Consider the following 23652-nt stretch of genomic DNA (forward strand, 5'->3'; position numbering starts at 1 on the left):
ACAGGCACTTTCGAAATTGATACATACATCTCTTTAATATTTAGTAAAAATATAAAATTTCGGCCGAAAGGCACTTTTTAACATTTCTTTCTTCGCACCCTTACCTTTCAATTTCCACAAATACTTTCTTTCCAGACTCGAGTCAACCACGGACTCTTGGAGTCTTAATTATTCCTATCGGGATCAAAAGCAGGATGGATGTAATAAATAACGATTCCCGTATTTCTTTGTCTCTCTCTCTCTCTCTCACACACACACGCGTAAGCATCACTCGCTTCCTTCGCGCACCCAAATCACACGCAGGTCGTCTCGATTCTCCTTAGTAAGCAATAAGTGCGATCGCGCGTACCGCGGCCATCCGACTAGCAAAACTCTTGTCCGATACAAATATTCGATAAATTTTTCGGGTGAGATGTCAAATACAATAAAAAGAACTATGAATCAACGACACACACGTAGAGAGGAAGAAGGCAGCGTGTTGTGAACGAATACTGAAGGGGTACGCGCAGACGATCCACATGTGCGGTTTCTCCTACTGCTGAACGTGCGAACGTAAACAGACTGAGGTACGCCACGATGGGAACACGCGCAGGGACACGTGCGTGCGAATCTCGTGACAAGTTAATTTTCGGACAATCCGAGAAAATTAAGTGAAACACAAAAAAGAACGGAACGGACAAAAGCCTCACTCACTCACTGTGATACACGTGTACATACAGTGAACGTCGTTAATAGTTCCAGAGCTCCTGGACGCAGTGCGATGAGGTAAGGGTGGATAGTTGCCTGGAGTTGTCGTCGCCTGCTCACCTATCTTGGCCTGTTGGTCTGCGCGCGCAACGCAGAGGGCACTACGGTACAAGCGTAATGCCTAAGAATCGTTCGGTGCGTCCTTTTCGCACTGGACTGTACTGCACTGGATTGCACTGGACGAACGACACGGCTGGAGTCGGCAATATGACTCTGGTGTTGATCTCGCAAGGTTTGGCGTCCCGCTCGCAAAGTCGCACCGTAGTGCTCTCGCTGTGTTGTACGCGTAGTTACCGCTCACTATCCTCTCTTACCTCACCGCACTGTGTCAACGAGCTGGACACCTTTAATGACGCTCAGTCTATGTATGTATGTATATATTGTACATGGATCCAAACACAGTAGTGGGGTGATAGTAGCGATTATGTTATCCAAGCAGAGAGATAGAGAGAAAGAGAGAATAGGTGGGGGGGATCGAGTATGTTATAAAACAAGAATTTGTTTCATCTACGTCGAAACACGTGACACGCTCGAGAATTTGATTAATTAGTTATTACAGGTGGTTATCGTGTGGGACGTTATTGCATTTAATTATTAAGGAGCAGACACCTTCTCTACTGTACTGTTAAATATCCTTCCTCTTCCATAGAACGCACTCCTTTAGAGTGCTATAGTTGCGGAATACGCATAGGTACTGGTCGTGGTATTAATGGCAATAAAGGCAATAATAGCAATGGCAAGAACAATCTCCATTACAGTGTCGTAAGTGTAGCATTACTGCACTAGGAATAGCGAACAATGATACGTAATAGTTAACGGTAATTGGCTGTAGCGAGAGTTGCCCGCTAATCATTGAAATCGGTAGGTATAGTGGCTGCCAAGTATCCTTGACACCAGAAACGATTTTATCTTAAATATAAAGGTATTATGAGAATTCTGACATTTCTTATGGACGATGATCGGTCACGACAACATAACGATGAGGAGGTTGCTGGCTTGCCGGTCGGCGTGGGTGGCAGCAGCAACAGCAACAGCACCAGCAGCAGCGGTAGTAGAAGTAATTAGTAATAGTATCAGTAGTAGTAACGATAGTTGCTAGTAAATAGTAATAGTAACAAATATGGTATTGCTACACGCATAAACTAGGATACTGTCTATGTTAGTTTAATTAAAAGTAACACCATAACGTAATAGGTAACTTGACGCCGGACTCGTCTCGATCCATTATCACGAATTATTCTCACCAGTTGAGAGTCAAAAAACTGGGCAAGGTAAGAGAGAGAGAGAGAAGGAACACAGCCGACCCGAGTTGTCTGTCGATATCCGTGAATCCTTGGGCGGCGGCTCGCGAGACGAGACGAGACCGTTTATCCTTAAGTCTCTAAAATCACATAAACGTATGAGTATAGCAGTGGAGCGATCGATCGATCCGTCCACGATTCACGAGGGTTCGGATGGGGAACGTCCTAACGAAATGCATTGATCTATAAGGCGCTTAAATTATCTCCACACGACGAGACGCTCATCGATAGCAGTACGTATCAAGAGTAATAGAAATAGTAAGAAAGTTTCGTGACAATTTAACATACGTGATGCAAAGAGAGATCTCATCCTGAAGGCAACTCCGGCTCCACCAGATTTCTTTCTCCGCACGCGATTATATATTACTGTATAGAATACTTGAGTCGATCGAATCTCGAAAATTCTTTTTCTATCCATGACTCTTTCCGTCCCTTCTCGAGTCAGTAGGAAAAGTTTCGATCGAGAAGAACGTTGCGCCGAATGAGAAAGAATGTGAAAGAGCAGCGTCCTTTGCTCCCCCAGCAGTCAATGCTCAGCACTGATATGTTAACGATTGTTGATTCGCTCGCGGAAAGAGAATCGGATATGGTGCGGGTGAGAGGGAGCGAGAGGGAGCGAGGGGAGACGACACTTTCGAAGGAAGGATCTTCGGCAACAGCGTCGTGGAACGTCGCGTGATGCGAACCGGTCGACCGGATGTTTTACCAAAAAAAAAGCGAGCAATTACGGTGTCCGTTAATTTTCGAATTTGTTCTCGTGATCAAGGATTTTAAACAATAACCGATCGATCAATTATATCGACCGGAAGCGTCATCCCAATCCTAATCTTCTTCTGGAAATGATATTTAATCGGTCCACGGGTCAAGACGTGTTTTCTCGACAGATCGAAAACAACCAAGTCTCTGGCAAGCCACACGTGGCTCTGCATACCATTTTTTATATATTATTTTTCTACCTTAGCACATGTTTTCGTAACCTTATGGAAATCCACGTGTGAATTGCATTGTTTGTCGACTGTCAAAAAAGTACATCCAACTCGTGAACGGACTACGGAATAGCCGGATCTCAGGGACGTATCGATAATCGGTCGAGTCGTCCATAAATAGCGCAAGAGAATGAAATTCCACGGGATGGGATCCTCCCAGCGATCTCTCGTGTGACGAGGACATAAAAATCAAGGACCACGGCGCGCGATACGACTAGGCTAATAAATCGGGCTGTACTTTCTAATGACGTCATATTAGTCGCGTTTATGGCTAGGCGGGACGCTGAAATTCGAGAATTTGCATCGGTAGAGGATTCGTCAGGGAGCTGAAGCGGAGGGAACGGAAGGGGAAGGCGAGAGAGAGAGAGAGAGAGAGAGAGAGAGAGAGAGAGAGAGAGAGAGAGAGAGAGAGAGAGAATAGGAGGATCGCGTGGTTACGTGACTTCCAATTTTCTCTCGATAGAGCAAGAAATCGCTGCGGCATCGCCTGTGTCGTCCTTAATAATTAAAAGTATCCATCATTGCCCTATCACAGACACACATTAGTAATACACTCGTACTCATCTGACAGTGATCGTAGAAGCCAGAAGCACGAGGAGCTCCAGGAGCGTCAGCAACGGAAACGGGAAACGGAGAAATAGCAGCGACGACGACGGTGAGAGGAGTACGAGTATATAACGAGTACGAGTGGGAAAACGAATTACGACAGAGTCATAAGGGGGGGGGAAAAGCTTACAGGGGGTACAATTAAGGTACGAATGAATTGTTCTAGGTTACTGCGGAGGCTTAGAAAGGTAGACTGGCGACAAACATGGTTTCGATGAATGGAGGCGCCGGAACCAAGTCCTCCAACTTGAGGTAAAAAATTCGCTGAAGTCCTTGGACCGAGAGGCTTCGCAATTCCGGCAGCTTACCGAGCAGTCGGGACAGGTAGTGCGCCTTCCTCTGGGCCTCCGCATTGTACGTTACGTGATCGCGAAGGGATGATATTATTTTCATCTGCAGCTGTTCCACTCGGTGCGGCTCCCTAAGCCCGTGTCTTTCTGTAACCACAAATTTTCAGAGAATTACCGACAATGACTGCTGACTAGCCAAAATCGACCACCGCGTCCCGCGTTCGCGTCGCGTCAAGAGTCGAACGAGGGACGGAGGAGGAGGTGGATAGGGGGGCGGAGGGGGGGGGCAATCCAACGATTTAGTTTTTACGAACGCCGTACCGCAAGCTGCGGCTGTGTGTGAAAGTCAATATCGAGAAACCGAAATGGGGCGGCCAGTCGCGTGATTCTAACATCGGTATTACCCGTCTAGCCTCGTGGACGTCGACATTAATAAGTAAGAACAAAATCAATGATAAGTAATTGAATTCTGGCGCAAGACTGGTCGCTCCGCTGAGCTTGAATTGGCACACCTGTCCAAGGGCCTCCGATCGGGTTGACGAGATATATCGTCAGGGGGACAAGAAGAGAGAAGAAGTAAGGAATTGAAAAGGAGGAAGGAAGAGGCCAAGGTAGCTAGAGGGAGACGGCGGAACGTGTAGACTGACCAGTGATGAGAGTGAGGGCGCAGAGGCAGGCGAAGGCGCTGATGTCGACGTCCAGAACGTGGAGGGCCTGGCAGAAGTCGAGGATGCTGTGCAGCCAGTCGCCGAAACTGCGTTGACACTGAGCCCTGGCCAGGACCATGCCGTTACAAAATGTCAACCTGGTGTCGTCGGCCCTCGTGCGATACGCCAACCTCAGGACGAACAATTCAAGGCTGGCCGACTGGAAGAGCAGCTCCTGGGAAAGGCAGAGAAGAGGATCGAATAGTTTTTCTCTGTGGCGCGCGGGGAAGAGGCTGCCGGTGGCTCGACGGTTTTCCGGCAACTGGTCCGTTCGTCAGAGCACAGGAGCACAGGGGCACAGGGGCACAGGGGCACAGGGGCACAGGAGGGTTCTGTGTGCCTAGTAGACCTCGAGGAGTCAGCAGTGAAGAAGCGGGGAATAGAAGGAGTAGCGCCTCTGTGCCTGACCGCGTGGCTCGCGTGGCTCGCGTGGCTGGCGATTCCACTCGACGACTACTCACTTCTGGCTATTCGTTGGATCACGCTGTCTCGTCGCTATCCGTTCTGAGCTCTCGTCGGGAATGACCTTTTATAAAATGTACGCGAGATATCGATCGCGGACTGTTTCTATCTCGTTGAAAAACTGATAAGGAGATCCGACAGCGCACACTACGTCTATTCCTGGGATTGAGGAAGTGGCAGGAGACTAACCTGATCCTCTCGTGTCAACTCCGAGAATCCGGGAATCTTATCGGCAAAGTTGCGTATCACGTCGACGGAGGTGGTCAGTAGGTTGTAGAATTGCTGAATCCTCTCGGCCTCCGTGACCGGTGGGTCGCCAGGTGCTGGTTCCTGATACTGGGAGTAGTCGAGGTTCGCGAGGTCGGGCGTCGTGTCCACGTGGGCTCGTACGAGCGCCGTGATCAGGGACACCGGTGGACTCGGAGGCGACTCTTGCGGGGACTTGGGCTTCGACGGGAGTCTACCTCGGCGGCCCTTCAGGGAATCCGTCCTGACCACCTGGAATGCACACCGAGACATGAGTCATTGCTCGCGGAGACGCTCGTTTGGATTGGACTTCAGGGATTAGCTGTCTGGAGGACGAGTAGAGAGATATTAGGAGGAACCGTTCCTTTGCGCTATTACCTCCTTAACCATTCCGACCGTCAGACACTTTTGGAAGCGACAGAACTGACAGCGGTTCCGTCGCCTCTTGTCGACCGGACATGCCTTCTCCGCAAGGCACACGTACTTGGAACCCTTCTGGACAGTCCTCTTGAAGAAGCCCTTGCACCCTTCGCAGGTGCGCACTCCGTAATGTTGGCACGCCGCAGTGTCGCCGCACACCGCGCACAACTGACTCGGACTAGGAGGGGCCCGTTCACCGCCACTGGCCGGTGAGGCTGATCCCACGGAACTTACGGAACTGGCACCACGTGCTTTCGGCGACTCGTTGCTACTGCACCATCCGAAAAATAAATTGCATTAGGACGCACGGTTCGAATTGCAACCCGCGAGATAAGACTCTCTCTCTCGAGGGTCTTGCTCGTACCTGGTGGACTCTGATCGCTGTGGAGGTAAGGACGCGCGACGTGGTCGGGGTGTCCCCGTAGACACGGCTGCGTGAAGGTCAGACGGTACGGAGGCGGAAGCAACGGGACTCGCGACGACCGCCGGAGGAGCGTAAACGACAGGAATAGCCGGGTACGAAGGCTCCTGAGGATTCGTAGGAGGCTGCGCTGCCGTGGCGGCGGATTCCGTGCCGAAGTAACCTTGGCTGTGATGCTGATGATGTTGCTGTTGCTGTTGATGATGATGAGGATGGTGGTGGTGATGTTGTTGCGTCGGAGGTGGAGGTGGTGGCGGCGGTGGTGGCGGTGGTTGTTGTTGCTGCTGCTGCTGCTGCTGATGATGATGATGATGTTGATGATAGGGAAGCGACGAATACTCGGCAGGATAAGGACTGGTGCAAGGATACATGGGATTGTAGCAGTCGTCGTCCATCTTGATTCCAAGACCCTGGAGCTCCTGCCTGGTGTATCGTTGCACCGTGTACGTCTCCTGGAAGCTGGGGAGCGGCGTTGGACTGCAATTTATCGTTAATATTTCCTGACGGTTTCTACGCCGCAAAGGAAATGGCGAATCGTATGCTCGGGGTAGCCGATATACCAACCTGAGGGAATCCGTCTGCACGTCTTCCGGTAGGGGAGACTGCTCCTGCTGGTGAAGCTGGTGGTGAGCGTTCGGCTCCGATTGGATCGGGACGACCGTGGCGGAGACGCCGTGAGGATTTCCCAGTTGAAGTTCCGGAAATGGATCCAACTCCTCGGGCAGACTTCCTGCGTCCGCAGAGTCCGTGTACGGGGCTGTCAGCAGATCGGCAAAGCTGCTACATCCAAATGGACTCTGAAATCGAACGCGACTTTCTGTCGATTATATTTAATCGAGAATGGAGATCGGTGATTGGGCTGTTCCCGTGATCGACCTAAGACCTTCTATATGGAGAATCGAACAGGCAGCTTTTTAGGTTAGCCATGCTCCGTTCGTCGGTCTAACTCGTACAGTCTCAGGGTAAATCGAGATCGACGGAGCCGGTAGGAATCGTAGACGGAGTAAAAAGGAGAAACGAATGAAAAGGAAACACGTTGCCTTCGAAATTAGTATGTAAATGAGTTTAGCCAAACAGCCCCAGCCCCAACCTCTCGCGAGCGGCAACCGGGACTCTAACCCCTCTGACAAAGGCAACCGATGTACATGTACATTCTTCTGCGACTCGTCGACGGGCGGATATTCAATTTGCGACAGCGGTTCCGCTACTGGCTGACATTTCGCTCATCGCTCCCGAGGGAGCCGCAGCGCCCCGATGCCTCGACTATTACGTGCCATCGCGCTTCCCGAGCCGTGACTATACGGACTGAGACGACGACAGCACGGCAGAAGCGAGTCCCACCCCCACCCAACGGTCCTCCCTATTGTTCGCGATTTCATTCTCGCTGACCCGTTTAGGCGACGAACTGTCACACCTGTCGTGGCTAATTAGCCTTGAGAGCAAAAGAGACACAAACGATGGGAAGAAATCTAAAAGGCCCGTCGGTCGAACGATTCGGCTATGTCAAATGCAACAGTAGTTTACCGGAGACGCGGAATTACGTACAAGGAGATAGAAATAACTTTCGCAATATTTATCTCGATAAATATAAATTATTGATAATCGTGTAAGGGCATTTAAGGTGGTCCACAAAGGAAAGCTGTTATTTAGTTATTGGCTCGAGAAAATGATTTGAGCCTGCATGTCGATTACGAAGGAAACCGGAAGCAGCGATCGACAATCCTGTGTAGACCAAACTAACCCAACCTGACGCATCGACGCACTCCGACGACGGACGCAAAAGGACATCACCTCCAGACTCACCTGCGTCTGCAACAGGAGCATACTTGAAGCAACTGTGAAGGCTGTGGTGGTGGTCGTATTGCTCGGGTGATTAGCACATGTGAGTATAGCCGAGGAAAGCTGTCGCTGACGTTGCCGTTGGTGCAATTCTTGTTGCTGTTGCTGCTGCTCTAGCTCCGTACGAGCGACGACTACGGCCCGTTGGCTGCCGTTGCTATTGTCGCTGTCGCCACCAGGCGAATGCAACTGCCCTGTAACGAGAAAACAAATGTGCGCTTTATTCATTCTGCGCTTATCCACTGCCGTCACCGGTTAATATGTTGCTGCCAAATAATTCACAAGGCAGCAAGCTGCGAGTAAATCGCGATTAAACCTACAGTATCTGCGGTACTGTGCCTGATTCTCATCCATCGTGATCATCTCTCTCTGCCCTCTTAAACGGGAACAAGAGATCCTCTCTCGCGGATGCTGCCCTCAAGTCAATAGAAAGGTCTATCCGAAAGTCTATGCGCTCTCCCATTCGAATCTCCGAGCAAGCTTAAGTTTTATGGGCCGCTTCGAAGGGTCCATCCTCCGGACAGCCGCAGCCACCCAGACGGGTAGGGAGCAACAGCGAGACGGCTAACCAAGTCGCGTTAACTCAGATTTCAAGGGCACTTTCACTGACTCGGATGGTTCCTCTGGGCCCTGCGGGCCAACCTGCCCAGGAGGATCTCTCTTCGTTTCCTTCGGTCGCTCCCGTCGCTCTCGTCGTCGACGACTGAGAGTCGCGTCCTCGCAGGCGGGTCTATATAGAGTCTCCTTCACCCCCAGGTACCCGAGGGAGATATGAAATCATTGGCATTTAAAATACTACCCCTTACACACTAGTAAACGCCACCACCCCGATTATTATACGATATTATCACGACGTATAACTTGGGGGATATTGCCGGGGCACTACGCGCCTCTACGCGCCTCTAAGCGTAGTACAGTCGGGAGATCCTCTCTTGCTCTTGGTCAATCAAAGGACCTCGCGTCACATTAACAAACCAGCCAACCTCGGCTGACCCTGCTGTCCGGCTTCTTGCTCCTTCAAGCAAATAAATAATAAAAATGAACTAACAAAGCTCCAGGTCGTTAGGGCAGAGGTGAGGGCATCCATAGATTTACTCATCCCTCGTAATCCGATACAGCCCCCAGGAGCGAGCTCAGCCCCTCTAAAGCACCCTGATCATCAGCATAATAGCGATTGGCATCTAAATCGGATAGTCACGGGTATGATTACATTCAACTCCCAGCAGAGCTAGTACGGTTGGAAGAGTACCGGGTACGTGTCAATATGTTCCGGCCTGACTTGGACCAGGGAAATGGCAAGAGTGGGACAGGAAGGACTGCGACAATAGGTCCAGGACATACCTGGCCGAGCTGTGGAGGAAGGAGGAACGATGTCCCGAGACGTCTCGAGGATCTCCGCGAGACCACGTGGAAGACGAGGTGCGAACAGCGAGTCGGACTCTACCGAGCTAAAGCGAGATAATTCTAGGTAAGGCAAAGTAAGGCAAAGTAAGGCAAAGTAAGGCAAAGTAAGGCAAGATGAACCGAATGACGGGGACAAGGTGGGGTGCAGGAAGTTAGGATAGGATGAGACAGAGTAGGGTAGCCGAACCGCGTGTGCCAAGTGGATTGCCGTGGAAGGACGTCCCTCCCACGAGCCACGCCCCTCCACGTGCCACCACGTGGAGCCGTCACGTGACACGTACCTGCCGTTACCACAAGACTCCTTCTCGAGTACAGGTACACGGTGCCTGTACAGGTAAGTTTAGCAGTTAAAGCGACTCCTCGCTCCGTTTCGAGTTTTGCGAAACCAACGGAAAAGCTCTTTGGTAGCTGCTCTATCGCAGTCCTCTTTTCTCCTTAACTCTTCCCAGCCATGTCCCACGCGATCCGGTTTTCTACAAGTAGGCTGCTAGAATCCTACGGAGCATCGATCTACACGTGGGTGCAGGCTACGAGTGCCTCTGGGAATGTATCTCTAGGTCGCGCACGTCTCTACATCGCAGGGACACACGTGGAGGTAGGAGAATCGCTTCTTTCGGCCCCAGGCTCGTTCTCGGCTGTTCTCGGCTATTCTCGGCTGATCGAGAACAACTAGATCAGAATAATTCGGCCCGACTTTGTTTCCGAGGATGTGTTTCAACGACAAATGCTTATTCCGGAGCTCTCCTAGTCAGAACGTTCAAACGATATTGAAGACGCGAGATAAAGAAATGAGTAGAGAGAGAGAGAAAAGGAACTTGGATGAAATCCTTAGTGGATTAACTTCCCAGGCTTCCGGCAAAAACTTTCAGCGCCAGGCTCGCCAGACTTTTTGCTAGGTTTGGCCTACATATAGCCTACATATTGCCACTGTGACATGTGGTCGACGTGTCCCCACTGCTGCGTGAATACAAAGAATTACGTTCCTCTAACGATATCCCAGAGTTTGCGCAAACTTATGCCAGCGCTGTTGGCCGTATATGAGTATGTAGCCTTAAAAAATATATTTCTGGGGAATAAAGAAAGAAGCGATGCTCGCTAGAAGAAGAGTTGACGGGTGGAGCCCTCGATCAGGTACAATACAAACATCTCCCTGAGATATGTTTGCGAGTGCCTGACTGCCTAAATATGTATGAATCTCAGCCCTAATTCGGACTGTCCCAGTTGAATGGGGGCATGTGCATAATTATCGGATTCGTTTCGATAATGTATTCCTCCGAAGCGATTGGCCGAGAATAGACTGGCTACGGTGACAGCGAGCAAAGCTACTCGCTCGCGCTATGCCCGCACACGTGCTGGCAGAGCCAGTAGCGTCTACGTAGATTCCAGGCGCAGGACGAGGGGGGCCAATCGGGCAATCGGGCAATCGGCCAATCGGCCAATGGGTAGTCGACCTCCGACCGAATAATTTCACAACGCGCGTCGAGATCACGGGCGACAGATACCTCTGTCTCGTAGCCGAGTAACTCCTATGTGTATTACCGTTCAGGTACCGCGTAACGTGTATCAAGGAACAAACGAATTTGGGCGTGATTGATAGCTGGCCAGGTGCTCGAGGCAACAGTCGCTGATACGTCGTCATTCAATTTTGACTTTCCATTGTGTAAGGACCCGATTTCATGTCGCTACATCACTTTTCCCTTATCTCGTAATTCTCCGAGTTCTCCGACGTTGCCTAACTGGCTCCGGCTCGTATACACACGTGCGTCGTTTACTCTTATGTCTACGAAATGCATCTTTGGATGGATCTCGGTGTCCTCCGCACCTAGGATCCTGGCCCACGCGTCCCATTGGCCATTTTACAATGGAATCGAGTACTCTGGCTACCTTCTCGTTGATCCTTTGATCATTTCTTCTAATCGCGTTGCTCTTGGAACATCGTAACGTTAGGATCGAATGTCGAGTCACCGAGAGGAATCCAAGGCTGATGGTTGCCACGTGTGCTTCGCAATGGAGAGCGGGCCTTTAGCTGCAGTCACCGGCGGCTCGTGTCTCGACGCTGAGCACACACTTCCTAGTAGCGACTCTACCGCCGTCCACACGCGGCCGATACGTGCCGCAGGCTTAAGGCGAACTGATTCTGTAACGACGGCTGTGAACCTTCAGGGTGGGAAGCCTCTCGCGCCCTTTCTCACTCGTACAGCTGGAGGATCTCTCTGCTCGATTGAAAGAAGAAGAAGAAGGAGGGCTGAAGCTGCTTGGAAACGTCGAGCCTCTTGCAGGCGGCTGACAAGCTTTCGTCGTTCGATTTATGCATATGGATAAATAGACACTGCAAGCAAGAGTGACACTGTGTTACTTCTGGCGGCGAGTAAAATTCTGCCTAGAGATTTAATCGATAAATTGAAACCCTGATAATATTATTGGTTCCTCCCCACTCGGTCTTCTAGCGAGAAGTTAATTATCATATTGCACGTTCACTTGGAACTCTAGCTTAACCGTACATGCCCGCCTGCCCGCCTGCCCGCCTGCCCGCCTGCCCGCCTGCCTGACTAACCGATGCCCAACTGCTTGGCACAGCGACTAGCACAAGCGCCTTGACAGCGTCGGCCGGTTGCCTGTTCGATAGGCCGCGTGCGTGCGATTTGCCGCGGGAGAGAAAGTAGGACCCTATCGCCGCGTCACGCTTCCACGATGACACGTACCCACGTTACACGCACCCATAGCCTGCTCCCTCCGGAGTCGCGGCACCAGCTACTGCGAGAGCCGTCCTCGAGTCTCTGGTGGGCGACTCCTCCGGGAGTCCCGTGGAGGTGCGCGATGCGGGATGCGCTGTTCCACAGTTCTTTCCACGTCCAAGGGGCAATTGACTGCAGGTAGGAGAGAGTGAGCAGAGAGAGTGAGAAGCAGAACAACTGCGTGAGCAAATGACGGACGACGTAAAACGTAAGAATCCGTAAGAGGCGAATGGTCACTCTCCACTCTCGCGGTCCAAGGTGGCTTCAAGGCTGCCTATGCCTGCCTCCTGCCGGATTGTCAAGGCGGCTTCTGTCTCGCTCCGTGGAAACGAATCGTTAAACCTCAACGCAGCCGACCAAGTCGGAGCTCCCTGGAGACAAGTGAACAAGTAAACTCTCGGGGAAGTCCCCGACGTGGAGAATCATTCGGCTTGCCTGATAGATCGGCAGAATGGGCATCGGGTGTCGAAAGCATTCGAGTTTCTGTTCTTGCTCTTCCGATCAGCAATGCAATCGGGAAGTCTGTTTGCCGACGCTACTTGGAATCTCATGGAGACACTCGACTTGTACCTTTCGTTAACGTCCGGCGACTGTAAGGATTTTAAGAAAGTTTAATTATGCGTTGATGCAAGCGTTAAACTATCCGGACATTGGAAAGAGCACAAATGTTTATTTGAAATTTGTGTATGTTGTATAAAAGAGTAACGATCCAGGGTCGACAGCGTTAAAGACACGAATGTATAGTTGAGGTACGCGCGGCTATAGACATGTAGCGGACTGTCTACTTGCATTATTGATGCCATGGCATCGTTCAGGAGGAACCGGCGCGCCGGCCGAATGGAGAAACGATAAGAGGAATGCACGTCTAGGCGCAGGAGCCCGCGAGTAGCCGGGATCGGAGAGTGCGAGCTCTCGGGTACACGGGGGGCGGCGAGTAGAGGAGAGGTGCTTGCGACACGGCCCGGGTTCTAGGCAGTGGATAGGTGTATCGCCCTCTGACCCCCAGGAACTACCGTGAGAGCAGCCTAGCTCCGTGGCGCGCGCACTCGCCCTTTACTCTCTTCGTCTGCAGCTGGCGCGGTGCTCTTTGCCAGCAAGTTTGAGCGACTTGGGCGACTTGGGCGACTCGAGTCACTCGAACAGCTTCGGTGAGTGCGCCGCACTTGTACATAGAGAGCTAGAGTCACGGGAACGTGCAGCCAGTTGGCAGCACTTGCCATAAATAAAGAAATATCAGAGAAGGGAATAAAGGACGGTGTGTGGGTGCAGCGCGCCTCGAGGAACTCCTTGTAGCCGGCGTGCTTAGGCACCTCCACGGTCTCCACGGTCTCCACGGGCTGCGCTCTGTATAACGTATACATATGTATACACATAACCGAGCGGGCGAAAGTGCCGCCGTAAATCCTTCCCCACGGCACACTCTATACTCGTCTCTCTTGGCGAATCGTGCGTTACGCGACTATTCCACCTACGTGGCTACACCTACCTAGAAACGCACACTGGGACTCACACTCACCAGGGACGCTCGTCTTCGATGGCAATAAACGTTTCTTTCGTCTCTTTCGAAAGATCCGCTCCCAAGATCGCGCGCGTTCTCCCTAACGACAATGCTATCGGTGATTACCCGGGTGCCCGATTACCCGGGTGCCGAATCCCATTCCCCAAGAGTCACAAGTCGACCACCGCCGCGAGCATCTGGCATTCAAGTCGCCAAACTCCAGCGTCGAGCTCTCTGGTTGGATAGGACATAGACCAGGTTGGCGACAAAGGGCGCACGTACTAGATACAATACACGCGTAACGTCCTCTCGAAGTTGACATTTTGCATCCGCGCCAAGATAATATTTAATCGCTCTTGATTCGATTCGCCTCGAGTCGTTTAGTGAGAGTACGAGCGGTACGAGCTGCGCTGGATCGGATGAGACGCATCTTACCACTGGCTCATGGGCTGCTTATGCAAGAGGCCAGGTTTGGCTCGTCCGCGCGGGCCTGCTCGACCGGTCTTAATTGCAATCAACCTGCGTGGCAACCTGCGTGGCAACCTGCCGATCGTTATTCGATTTGGGATAGAAACCGAGATAGAGACACGGCTGCTGGAAAAAGTGAGAGTAGGTAGCAGCTAATCGGTCATCGCTCGGATAGATAGTCCAAGAGGATCTCATGGGTACCGGGGGGCCTGCGGAGGAGCTACTCGGCCAGTTTCCCCCAGGCCGCCTGGACGTCGTGTGACGGCAGGACTCTCGAGAGTCCTCGTGTACGTAGACGCGTATTAACACAATTAACACCGTAAACGCGGCGGCGTCTCTTGTCGCTACATCTCCTTTCCCTATCTCCCTGTCGGATGGATGATTGGTTGCCCGTCCTCTCACTCTCAGCGGGAGTCGCAGAAGAGGCGCAGCAGGACAGCCGATGAGTGAGCGGAAGATCGAGAATCTCGGAAGGCCTTCGGGAGTCTGATTGAGCTAAATTCACCAAATTCCCCAACCCCATGAGACATTGATGCAATTGCCCAATAGGAAGGACGCAGACTTCCTCCAGGCTCCGGTTTTATTCCGAAGGCCAGTCCCTTCCCGAGACTTCGTACCGGTGAGCTTGGATCGCGCCTAGGATAAGGCTGACCCCGATTAGGGGAAAGAGCCGACGCGCAGCGACTCAGTCGCCAGGGAAAGGATCTCCCGGGTTCACATCTTCTCGAGTCAAGAGTCTAATAGCGTTTGAGTCTTTAGGTCTGTCTACTTGTCACCTCGAAATCGCGGCTGCCTTGTCTGGCCGAGCGTCTTCATCGTCGTCTTCGACGCTTGTCTCAAGAATCGAACGCTTCTTCGTTTACTCATTCAGAGGAAAAACATTCTCCCACGAGTCTTTGCGAATATAACTAATCCTTCCGCGCTTTCTACAGCCTCAAGCAGTAGCTGCTGCTTTCCTTCCTATTTGTATTCCCGTCTTTATTCCTGAACGCATCCTCTCCCATCTCCCTCGACCAGCTCAATTTTATCCGTTGCTGCTGCGGCATCGGTTATTTCGAAGGAAGGGACACTGCGCGTTGTTCTCGAGTCGCCTGATGCACTTTGCTCTTGTAAACGAATGAAGAATGATCCTTCATGCAAATGCATATGCGGAAGATGCGAATATGCACTAGTGTAACGCCGCATCGCAGGACATTGGGCAGCCTCGATAGCTTCCTTTAGTCGATAAACTCGAAAATTCGATAAACAGAAATAATAATTGTAGCGGGTTGGCGGCGAGTTGTAGAAAAGGCGTGGGCGCTGGCCAGGGAGATTAACAGGTATCTATCGGAGAATGTAGGTATCTGCTTGATCTTCTTCATTTACCTGATCTGCCACCTTCGCTATATGCGTGCCTGAGTATTTTATAGCTTACGGACGTACGAGAATGTCCTGGAGGTGCGCTATTTGGGGATCAGCCTTATGTCGACTTGGGAATCAGAATATTCGGGAGGAGAATGACGAGTAGCCAGCGTGGATACGCCGGATCTGGAAACTGGGAGAGTCAAAAACAGCGAAGGCTGGACTGGGCTGTAGTGGGAAGCGGCAGGCAGCAGCCGATGGAGGATTCCCGCCTGATGGAGTCGATGGAGAACCGGTTGCCATCCGTATAATTGCTACGTATAAACTTAGCCAGAGTCGACCGAGTTGCGAGTTGGTCGCTACTTTTTAAGAGCAACTACAGAATCTCGCGCTGGACTCCAGCAGGAGGTCTTCGGCTCTCTAGGAGTCTCTCCGAGTGGCTGTCCTCAGGTTCGCGGACTCGCTCTTCGGCTTTGAGTCGCTCAGCCGACTCGCAAGGCGGCCTGAATCTTCCTCGAAGCTGGACCGAGAGTCGCATGCGAACTTTATTACAGGCAAATATCGATATCGATTTCTCCTTTAAATTTCTCCAGGCGGTGGCGACAGGGCCAGTCGCGGGGAAGGACGGGAGAGACGCGTGTGAACTGCTGAGCTGAGCCCAGCACCGCGAGGCTCAGCTCGAGATAGGATCAACTCAGCTCTCTGGTTGGTATGCGTTGGAGCTGCCCATACGCGACACCCATACCGGTCGGAACGGTTTTCGTGACCTCGAAATAGATATTCCCGATGCGCGAAGATTGACCTCTGACCTCCTAGTTTCGGAAGCATTCACTTAACACATCCACGGGCGAGCGGTCAGCGGGCTCAAGTATAACATAACGTGCGATACGTGTCGGTGCAGCCGATGATCATCGTATAAACGCGGCTTAAGAATTCACAGAGTGGTCGCTGGCGAGGACGCACTCCGAGTCTAGCAGTCTAGCAGGCCGTCAGAAGAGATGTATCTTTCTCCTCTTTTCGCACGCGGCCCGACTGGGTACAGCTGCACCTGCAGTCCTCTCTGCAATTGCCTCCTGTCACGGAAGATGCTCGCTTCAGCCGCGACTCGTCGTCAATCGGGATAAGAAATTCCTTCCTTCCTTCTTAAGACGAAGGAGTCTACGTCTCGGCGTGGCTGCGCTCATGCTCTGAATAAAGCATGTCGCCAAGTCGTCAGTCGATCGACCATTTAAAACGGACGTTGCGAATGTCCCCGCGGGAGGCGTTGCACGAATAGCAAAGAGTCTTCGGTATTTCAAAGGATCGTTGATATTCGCGCGACCATCGCTAGAGCTGCTCGTTTAATCGAAAAGGTCCGGTCCGAGGCGTCCAAGGCGTCGAAGGCGTCCAAGGCGTCGAAGGCGTCGAAGGCATCCAGCACGTGGATCGACGCTGCGCGTAGGCCAGGAAAGAGAGGCGAAGCGAGCGAGGCAGGAGGACCGGGTCGGGAGTAGTTCGTTCAATGAATGAACTTGCAGGCCCGTAGGCCTGCGCGGCCTCTAAGGCGACTGAACGGAACTCTGGTTGCACCTGCAGCCGACCTAAGAGGTGTCAATAGAATATACCGCCTTAGCTTAGAACGCGAGGAAAGTTGCAATTCCAGAGAGGCTGTGCGATGCGTCTTGTGTAAGTCGGGTCCGACTAACGGCCAAAACCATGGCCCCCGCGGCTCTAACGGGAACCGAACCGTTTCAGTCGGCTCCGAGTGGAGATCGAACCGGGGCGACTGTTCCGATGCCTTCCGTTCGGCAGACTGCTGACCACTGTACGGTGTGCCGTCGGTGTGGTCCAGGGATAAGATAATAAGGCCCCCGAATAGGAATGCGCTTCTGAGCTCCCATACTGCGAAGGGATGCTTCCTGCCTAAGAGTGTCTTGTAAAATTCACGTGCGAAGCTGAAGGATTGAGTGACTCGTTTATAGGCAAAGAACGTAGATTGCAGCGAACAAGTGATTTAGTTGGGTTCAAGCGGCGCATACCGAACGACTTTCGAGGATTGGATGCGAGTGAGCTCCCTGCCTCTCTCCCCTCCCTAGTCCCGGTCTTGTCGCAACCCCGCGTGGCATTTGCATTTTCAAGGTCATCAAACTTCCTGATAAGACCTTACGCAGTGTCTATCGGTCGCCCGTTTAACGTGCTCGAGGAGTTTGCAATGTTGGTACGTGCTGCGAAACACCTAAATAGTGGCTAGCCTGGCGAATGGCCAGCCAGTGCCCACCAGTGCCCACCAGGACCCGCTGTCGTGCTGAATTCTCATCGTACTGCCATTTCATTCTCTAAGGGATGTAAAGTCATAAGGAAATAAGATAAAGAATTTTCATCGCGTCATTTCGCTAGGTATTTCAAAGGTCTTTCATCTTTTCGAATTCCTCGCGTCTCCTGGAACTTGCAAATCCGCCAACAGTCAGAATGCCATTCGGTTCGGATGCACTTAGGGAGTTGAGATTTTGAGTTTAGACGGAATCCACGTTGATTGGGCCAAAAATCGGGTTAGTGGGTGAAAGGAGCGCGTTGCCTGCCGAATCGTTTCACCATGAATTTCCATAAATAAGCCGTAACTTCCCGTGGCGGCGACAACTGGCGTCGCTTTCCCGTCTCCCTGCTCGCATAGAATAGTTCCTATCGCGAATAAATTATGCCGAACAGACAGGTCGGAATATCGCGTCATAGATTCGTGAGAAATATTGCGAGAGACAGAGAAAGAGAAAGGAAAGGAAAGATAACGGAAGGAAATAAAAATCATAGTGGAAAGCGCGAGTGTATTGTGTTTCCGGCGCGCACGCGGCTACATCCACGTGGGCGGGAGGAGTGAACGGTGGTTCGGACAAATGAGGAGCAATCCAACCGAATGGACGTTTGTTCTCGGAAAATGCGGCCAGCACTTGCGTCCATATCGCATTCTCTCGAGCGAAGACAGGAATCGACTTGGCGTAATCAACGTCGATCGATTCGATCGTCCCAATAATCAATAAGACGCTCGTCCGTAAGGTCGCGGTGGTCGCGGTGGTCGCGTTCCTCGTCTCCTAATTTCCTTCGCTCTTCGAGTTCCGCCTACTGCGCTATACAGAACTCATCGGTTCCCCTGACGTGCCTCATCGGCACGAATCCGAACGTGGCGCTAGAGAAGAAGCGGCGCCTGGCGTCGCGACGCCCTTCCCTCCCCTCTTCCCTCTCTATAGCTTCCCGGCTAAAGCTCCTCCGGCGCGCATCTTCAAACTCCTTGGCGTCGCCGCGATCGTCCCAGCCTCCCAAAAGGATCCCGACACCCACGCGCCGCGCACGTAACTTGATCGATTTATCAGGAGGGAAAGGAGCTACGCGGCGCGCAGGCCGATTCCGTGGGATATTGCAAAGATTCTTTGCGCAATCGAACTTAAAATGATAATCCGTCGATTAAAGAAACGAGCCCCAGCCCCGACGGCGCCAGCTGCCAATCCTGACAGGCATCGGCTAACCTGTCATTCTCGAATGCCAATGGAATAACAGAATGCGGGAGCCGCGAGTGGGTGGTGAGACGAGCTGTTGAAAAAACGGGCGCGTGTCGTCGGTTCCCCTTTAAAGACTCGCGTGGCCTTGCTACTTGGATTCTGCCCCTTCCATGCGTCCCGTCGACCACCTGATCTTCCACGAGCGGTCCTGACGTCAACGTTGACGGCGCCACCCCCCGTCCCCCGGCCCAGGACACGTGTGGAAAGGCAACTGCCGTCTGTCCGTCCGGCTGGCCGGTAGCCCAGCGACCCAGCTGTCGCTGCCCACACGCCATCCGTTTTCCCTTCCACTCGTGACGTCATATGATACTAGCGTCTACCGTGACGTCACAGTTGTGCCGCAGTTCCGGCGATCGATCTTTTGCCTCGCTGCCTTTACTCTGGCTCTTTACTCTGGTGCGAGTCCACATCGTGTGCTGGCGCACACAACCACTGACGCGTCTCTCGGCTACTTCTCTCTTAATCTAAGGCACCTTCCGTATAAAGGAATGGAGCGGGATCCGTCCAGTAAATGTATTATTGATAGGAGAGAGGATATGTCCATTTTGATTCTTTCCATGCTCATCGATTGTTGCGAGGACAAGGCAGGACATGTGTTCACGGCGACAAGTGGTCGATCGGCAGCACGTGCTGTGCTGGCTGACAATCAGCCACTGCAGCGCACCACTCTACACTCCTGCTGTTCCACAGTGTGTGCTGCCAAGTACACTTCGGCACACGCGCACGCATGCCGAAGAGTGTCAGCTGATCATGTTTCGCGCTGCAAGGGTTCGCGGGACTTAAAAATTCCCTCTTCATCCGCAGGATGAAAATCGGCTCAGGTCGGCATCCAGCCCATCGCCTGCCAATTGGCCATCGCGTGCAATGCCAACTTCCAAGCAGTGGCTGCCGTCATGGAGAGTATAGAGTAGGAAAGGAGCGAAGGTTCTAATCTGTCGATTAATGAAATGCCACGGGAGGAAGCGAGGGTGCTCTGTCGTTTGTTTACCTGGGAACTGGCATTGAGGATGTGGAGGTTGCGTGAGTTAAGCCTTGGCTGCTGCAGTCCTGACCAGCTTGATATAGAACCACACAGCCACACAACCACACGGAGTGCTGCTCTTCCACTTGACTTTGTACGTGCTCGCCAGTCGTCCACCGCAGAAGCATCGATCATTCCCTGCTCTCTCTCTCTCTCTCTCTCTCTCGAGCCCTTATCCCGTCTGACGCGCTCACTCGCTCGCACTCTTAAGCACCTTCCACGCGTTAAGGTAACACCAGAACCATTAAACGGCACTCACTCGCGGACGCGCTCAGTAGCGCACCTGCCAATCGCCGAAGAAGAACTCGCCTGTCGAGAGACGCAATTCGCCAATTTTAACGCTCACTGCCAAAAACGTCTCTTCGCTTCTCCCGATGAGTCTGCGGTGCTCCGACGTTCGCGTTTGGACAACTGGACGAGTCGCGTGACGGAGACGTCGACGTCGACAGAGTCTACGCTGCCTGAAATAGCGTCGTCCTTGGAGAGGTGTGACGTCTTGAGCGACGGTCGATGTCAGGCGGGGGCGTATACGTGACGTCAGCGATGACGCTCCCGACGTCGGCGTCGTCACGCGCCCACCTGGCGATCTACCGACGCTCACCGAACCCCTAGTTCCTCCGTCGACGATATTATCGACGCGTCCAATGCTACCCACGTCAGGAATTAAAACTGGACTGGTGGCCGCCTCGGCATGCGTCCCCACTCGCCACTCGCACCTTCAGCTTCAAGCTGGCCAGTATACTACCAGTGTACGTAGGATGCCAAAGGTGGCGCGACACTTTAATCGGAATCATCAAGCAAAAGCAGAAACCTCCTGCCCTGCCGCGAGGCCACTTCAAAATCAGCAGCAGCGTCGTTCCTGTCCCAATCGACGCGGTACCCGCCGACTCCGTGATCGGAGATCGATAGAGAGGCCAGCGCGCTGGGATGGCTCCGATGGCTCCGACGGCTCCGACGGCTTCTCGTTATTCGCAACCCCGGCAGTGGGAAAACGTGAAAAGTGTGACGGCACGTGACTCGGTCTTTGTGCCCTAGCCAAGCAGTCGTGGATCGCGCCATGTATATATTTAGTCGAGTCGCAAAACAATGCAGTTGGCCTCACTGAAGCTTCACGGCGATGACTCGTGCGACGACACAGCACCAATCGGAGCGCCAAACGCGGTAGCTTCGAGCCGCGAGCTTCCTGCACGGCAAAGACGCGTTGAGGCGAGCGTGCGACACGTAGCTTAGCCTCCACGCGCGCGCACGCAGAGCCCAGGGTTCGTCGGGCGTGTGCGCGTGCGCGTGCGTGTGCGTGTCAAAGGGGTGAGCGAGGAGTTACGTAATAGCACGGATTTATCCTGATGTGCCGGCGCGACACACGTATAGGCACCTGCGCTTTGAACCTCACGTAGACCCGCCGTTCTTTAGGCTCTTCAAGCGCGCTCACCTTCTTTTCTTATTTCTTGAGAGCGTCCGATCGAAACTACTCGGAGAACAGGCCGAAATTAATTATCGCGGGAAGCACGCATATTTTACGGGAAAATCTCTTGATCGTGATCACCACGAGGATTGCTGCCGTGTCCTCTGACGAAGGAGCTCGTCGAAAAGGATAGCAGCTTTTTTCCCAAAGTTCCTTGGGAATTCGTCACTTCGACCGGGCGACCGGCAGTGCAGTGGTAAGGCGCAATAAATCTTTGCTTCGTGATCAGGACACGCAATCGACTTCGGTTACCCACCAAGTGGATAGGTAAAGCGGTACGCTCGGGCTTCCTTTCTCAAAGTTACTCTACTACAGAGAGAGTCATTCCTCAAAGCGATTGGTTTTTGACTTGTAGCACTGACTGAAAATGTTCCTTTAAACTACTTAAGCACACCTATAGATCTTATCGATATCTCGAAATCGTGAAATAACTTGAGACGGTTCACCCGCATATTCAGAATGTCATCGAGCAATGGTAAGTGAGGCTTCACGGCTGGACGTTGCTGCCCCATGGGGCGCCCTGGTTATCGCGGCCAATCGGCCGGATTGGGGTAGCTCCCAAGCGGAGGCCGACGAGCTCACGAGAGACTAATTGTAAGAGTGGCGACCATCTTTGAGAGGTCGAAGGAGATCGTGGAATGGATCTTCGGGTCTTTCGGACGGACCCGGAAGTTCGCTGTAGATGCGACAAAGAATATCGGTCAGCTACTTGCTTACGATGCGGAAATCGATGCTTCGAGCGGGAAGTCGATGGCCGCGCGAGTCTTAATTAAAGCGGCCGTCGAGGTCGCCCCAAAGATATAAAGAGACGGAGAAGGAGACGGAGTCCGGAGCACCCTGGCGCGTCTCCGTACCAAGTCTATACGCATCTTCGCATCTTCCCTCTCCGTTCCTCGAGTTACCGTCGCAGCTCTCTTAATCTCTTAATACGGATCCTCGAGCAATCTTCCACCAATCATCCTCGAGCCTTCCCTGTATCCTTTTCCCAAGGACTCGCGATTGGTCGGCTGTGCGGTGTCGCAGATTTGGAGGGGGGATCCCCCGTTTCTCCATACGACCCTTCGCCGGCGCATCCACAGTTTCTACCGCACGGAGCACACCTATTAACCTTTTCCTTAAATTTTTCTTCGAGATTAGAATGTACGCTGGAGCTCGGGAATCCAGGATTGTTTCGAATCGATCGACCAATCGCCTCGCGGTTCTGCAGATCGACGCTTCGACGGCGCCAGAGTCGCGTCGGCGCTGATCGTTAAGATCGCAACGAAGCGCCGAAGGAGAGGATATGGAATGGAGATTTCGAGAGACGTAGTGAGATGTAGTTTGCTCCTTTTCCGGAGCCATCGGTCGCACCGTCGCATTAATCTCGAGCATCGACGCCGTGAAGCGGCGAGTGCTACGAAAACTCGAAAATTATTCTTTGACTTACACTTGTTCCAGCGATCGTGATGTTGCGTGGCGATCGGCTCGGCCGACTCGAGATTTCGATGATGATCGTGGTTGTTGTTCGTGTCCGCAGCTATCGGCGCCGAGTGGTAAGGCGTGCGAGGTAGATGGACTGGATGGACGGCGGTCCGATCGTGATCCTGATCGCGCACGTGTTCGCTGTCCCGGGCCTGGCGCGTCGCTCCGGCGGGCCCCGTACTTTCAGGGCCTGCGTCCTCGACAGTTCGCATCGCACACCCCACCGTGACTGTCCTGGGGATTAGCAGCCTCTGGAGCGGCGTAACGACATGGCCCTGGATGTCGCGGTGCTCGAAGGCTCAAGGCTCGGGACTCCGGACCTCTGGACGTATCTTCGATACCTTCTCGATGCGTTCGATATAGGCTCGATATCTTATCACCAGAAAGGAAACACTTGTCTTACTTCGACTGTGGGACGCTTTCCCGTTCTCTTGCAGTGATCGGTCCCATCACGACCGGAGCCACAAATTCTTATTTAGGTACTGCGCTACTCTTCGACTTTCCCGATTAAACTCTTTCGCCAAAGGTGACACTTTACAGGAGACAAGATTATCAAAAGGGATTCGGACCCGAGGAGCATCGGGTGCCTCGAGTGTCGCGGTGGAAGAGTGACACGCGCAGGCACGCAGAGAGAGAGAGAGAGAGAGAGAGAGAGAGAGAGAGAGAGAGAGAGAGAGAGACAGAGAGACAGAGAGACAGAGAGACAGAGA

General features: G+C 52.6%; 1 protein-coding gene across 12 annotated transcripts in view; it reads right to left on the minus strand.

The window, feature by feature from the left end:
- Positions 1-1310: 1310 nt before the first annotated feature.
- Positions 1311-23652, minus strand: part of LOC107274344 (probable nuclear hormone receptor HR38) — a 23539-nt gene continuing 1197 nt past the window's right edge. For 4 of the 12 annotated variants that reach the window (XM_025091586.1, XM_025091582.1, XM_015753394.2 and 1 more), the window contains exons 2-9: positions 22908-23474; positions 7990-8219; positions 6751-6983; positions 6130-6663; positions 5724-6036; positions 5289-5597; positions 4578-4812; positions 1311-4077 (exon numbers count right to left, since the gene is read on the minus strand). In XM_025091586.1, the coding sequence (XP_024947354.1) occupies positions 3821-4077; positions 4578-4812; positions 5289-5597; positions 5724-6036; positions 6130-6663; positions 6751-6983; positions 7990-8219; positions 22908-23154 (2358 nt within the window). In that variant the 5' untranslated portion in view covers positions 23155-23474 and the 3' untranslated portion in view covers positions 1311-3820. Of the gene's footprint in view, positions 4078-4577; positions 4813-5288; positions 5598-5723; positions 6037-6129; positions 6664-6750; positions 6984-7989; positions 8220-8345; positions 8508-19986; positions 21826-22907; positions 23475-23652 lie in introns of those variants that run through there. The other 8 variants (XM_025091584.1, XM_025091583.1, XM_025091587.1 and 5 more) reach the window with 6 other exon arrangements.

The sequence above is a fragment of the Cephus cinctus genome, unplaced genomic scaffold, assembly GCF_000341935.2.
Source record: "Cephus cinctus unplaced genomic scaffold, Ccin1 Ccin1_scaffold2766, whole genome shotgun sequence".
Lineage (NCBI taxonomy): Eukaryota > Metazoa > Arthropoda > Insecta > Hymenoptera > Cephidae > Cephus > Cephus cinctus.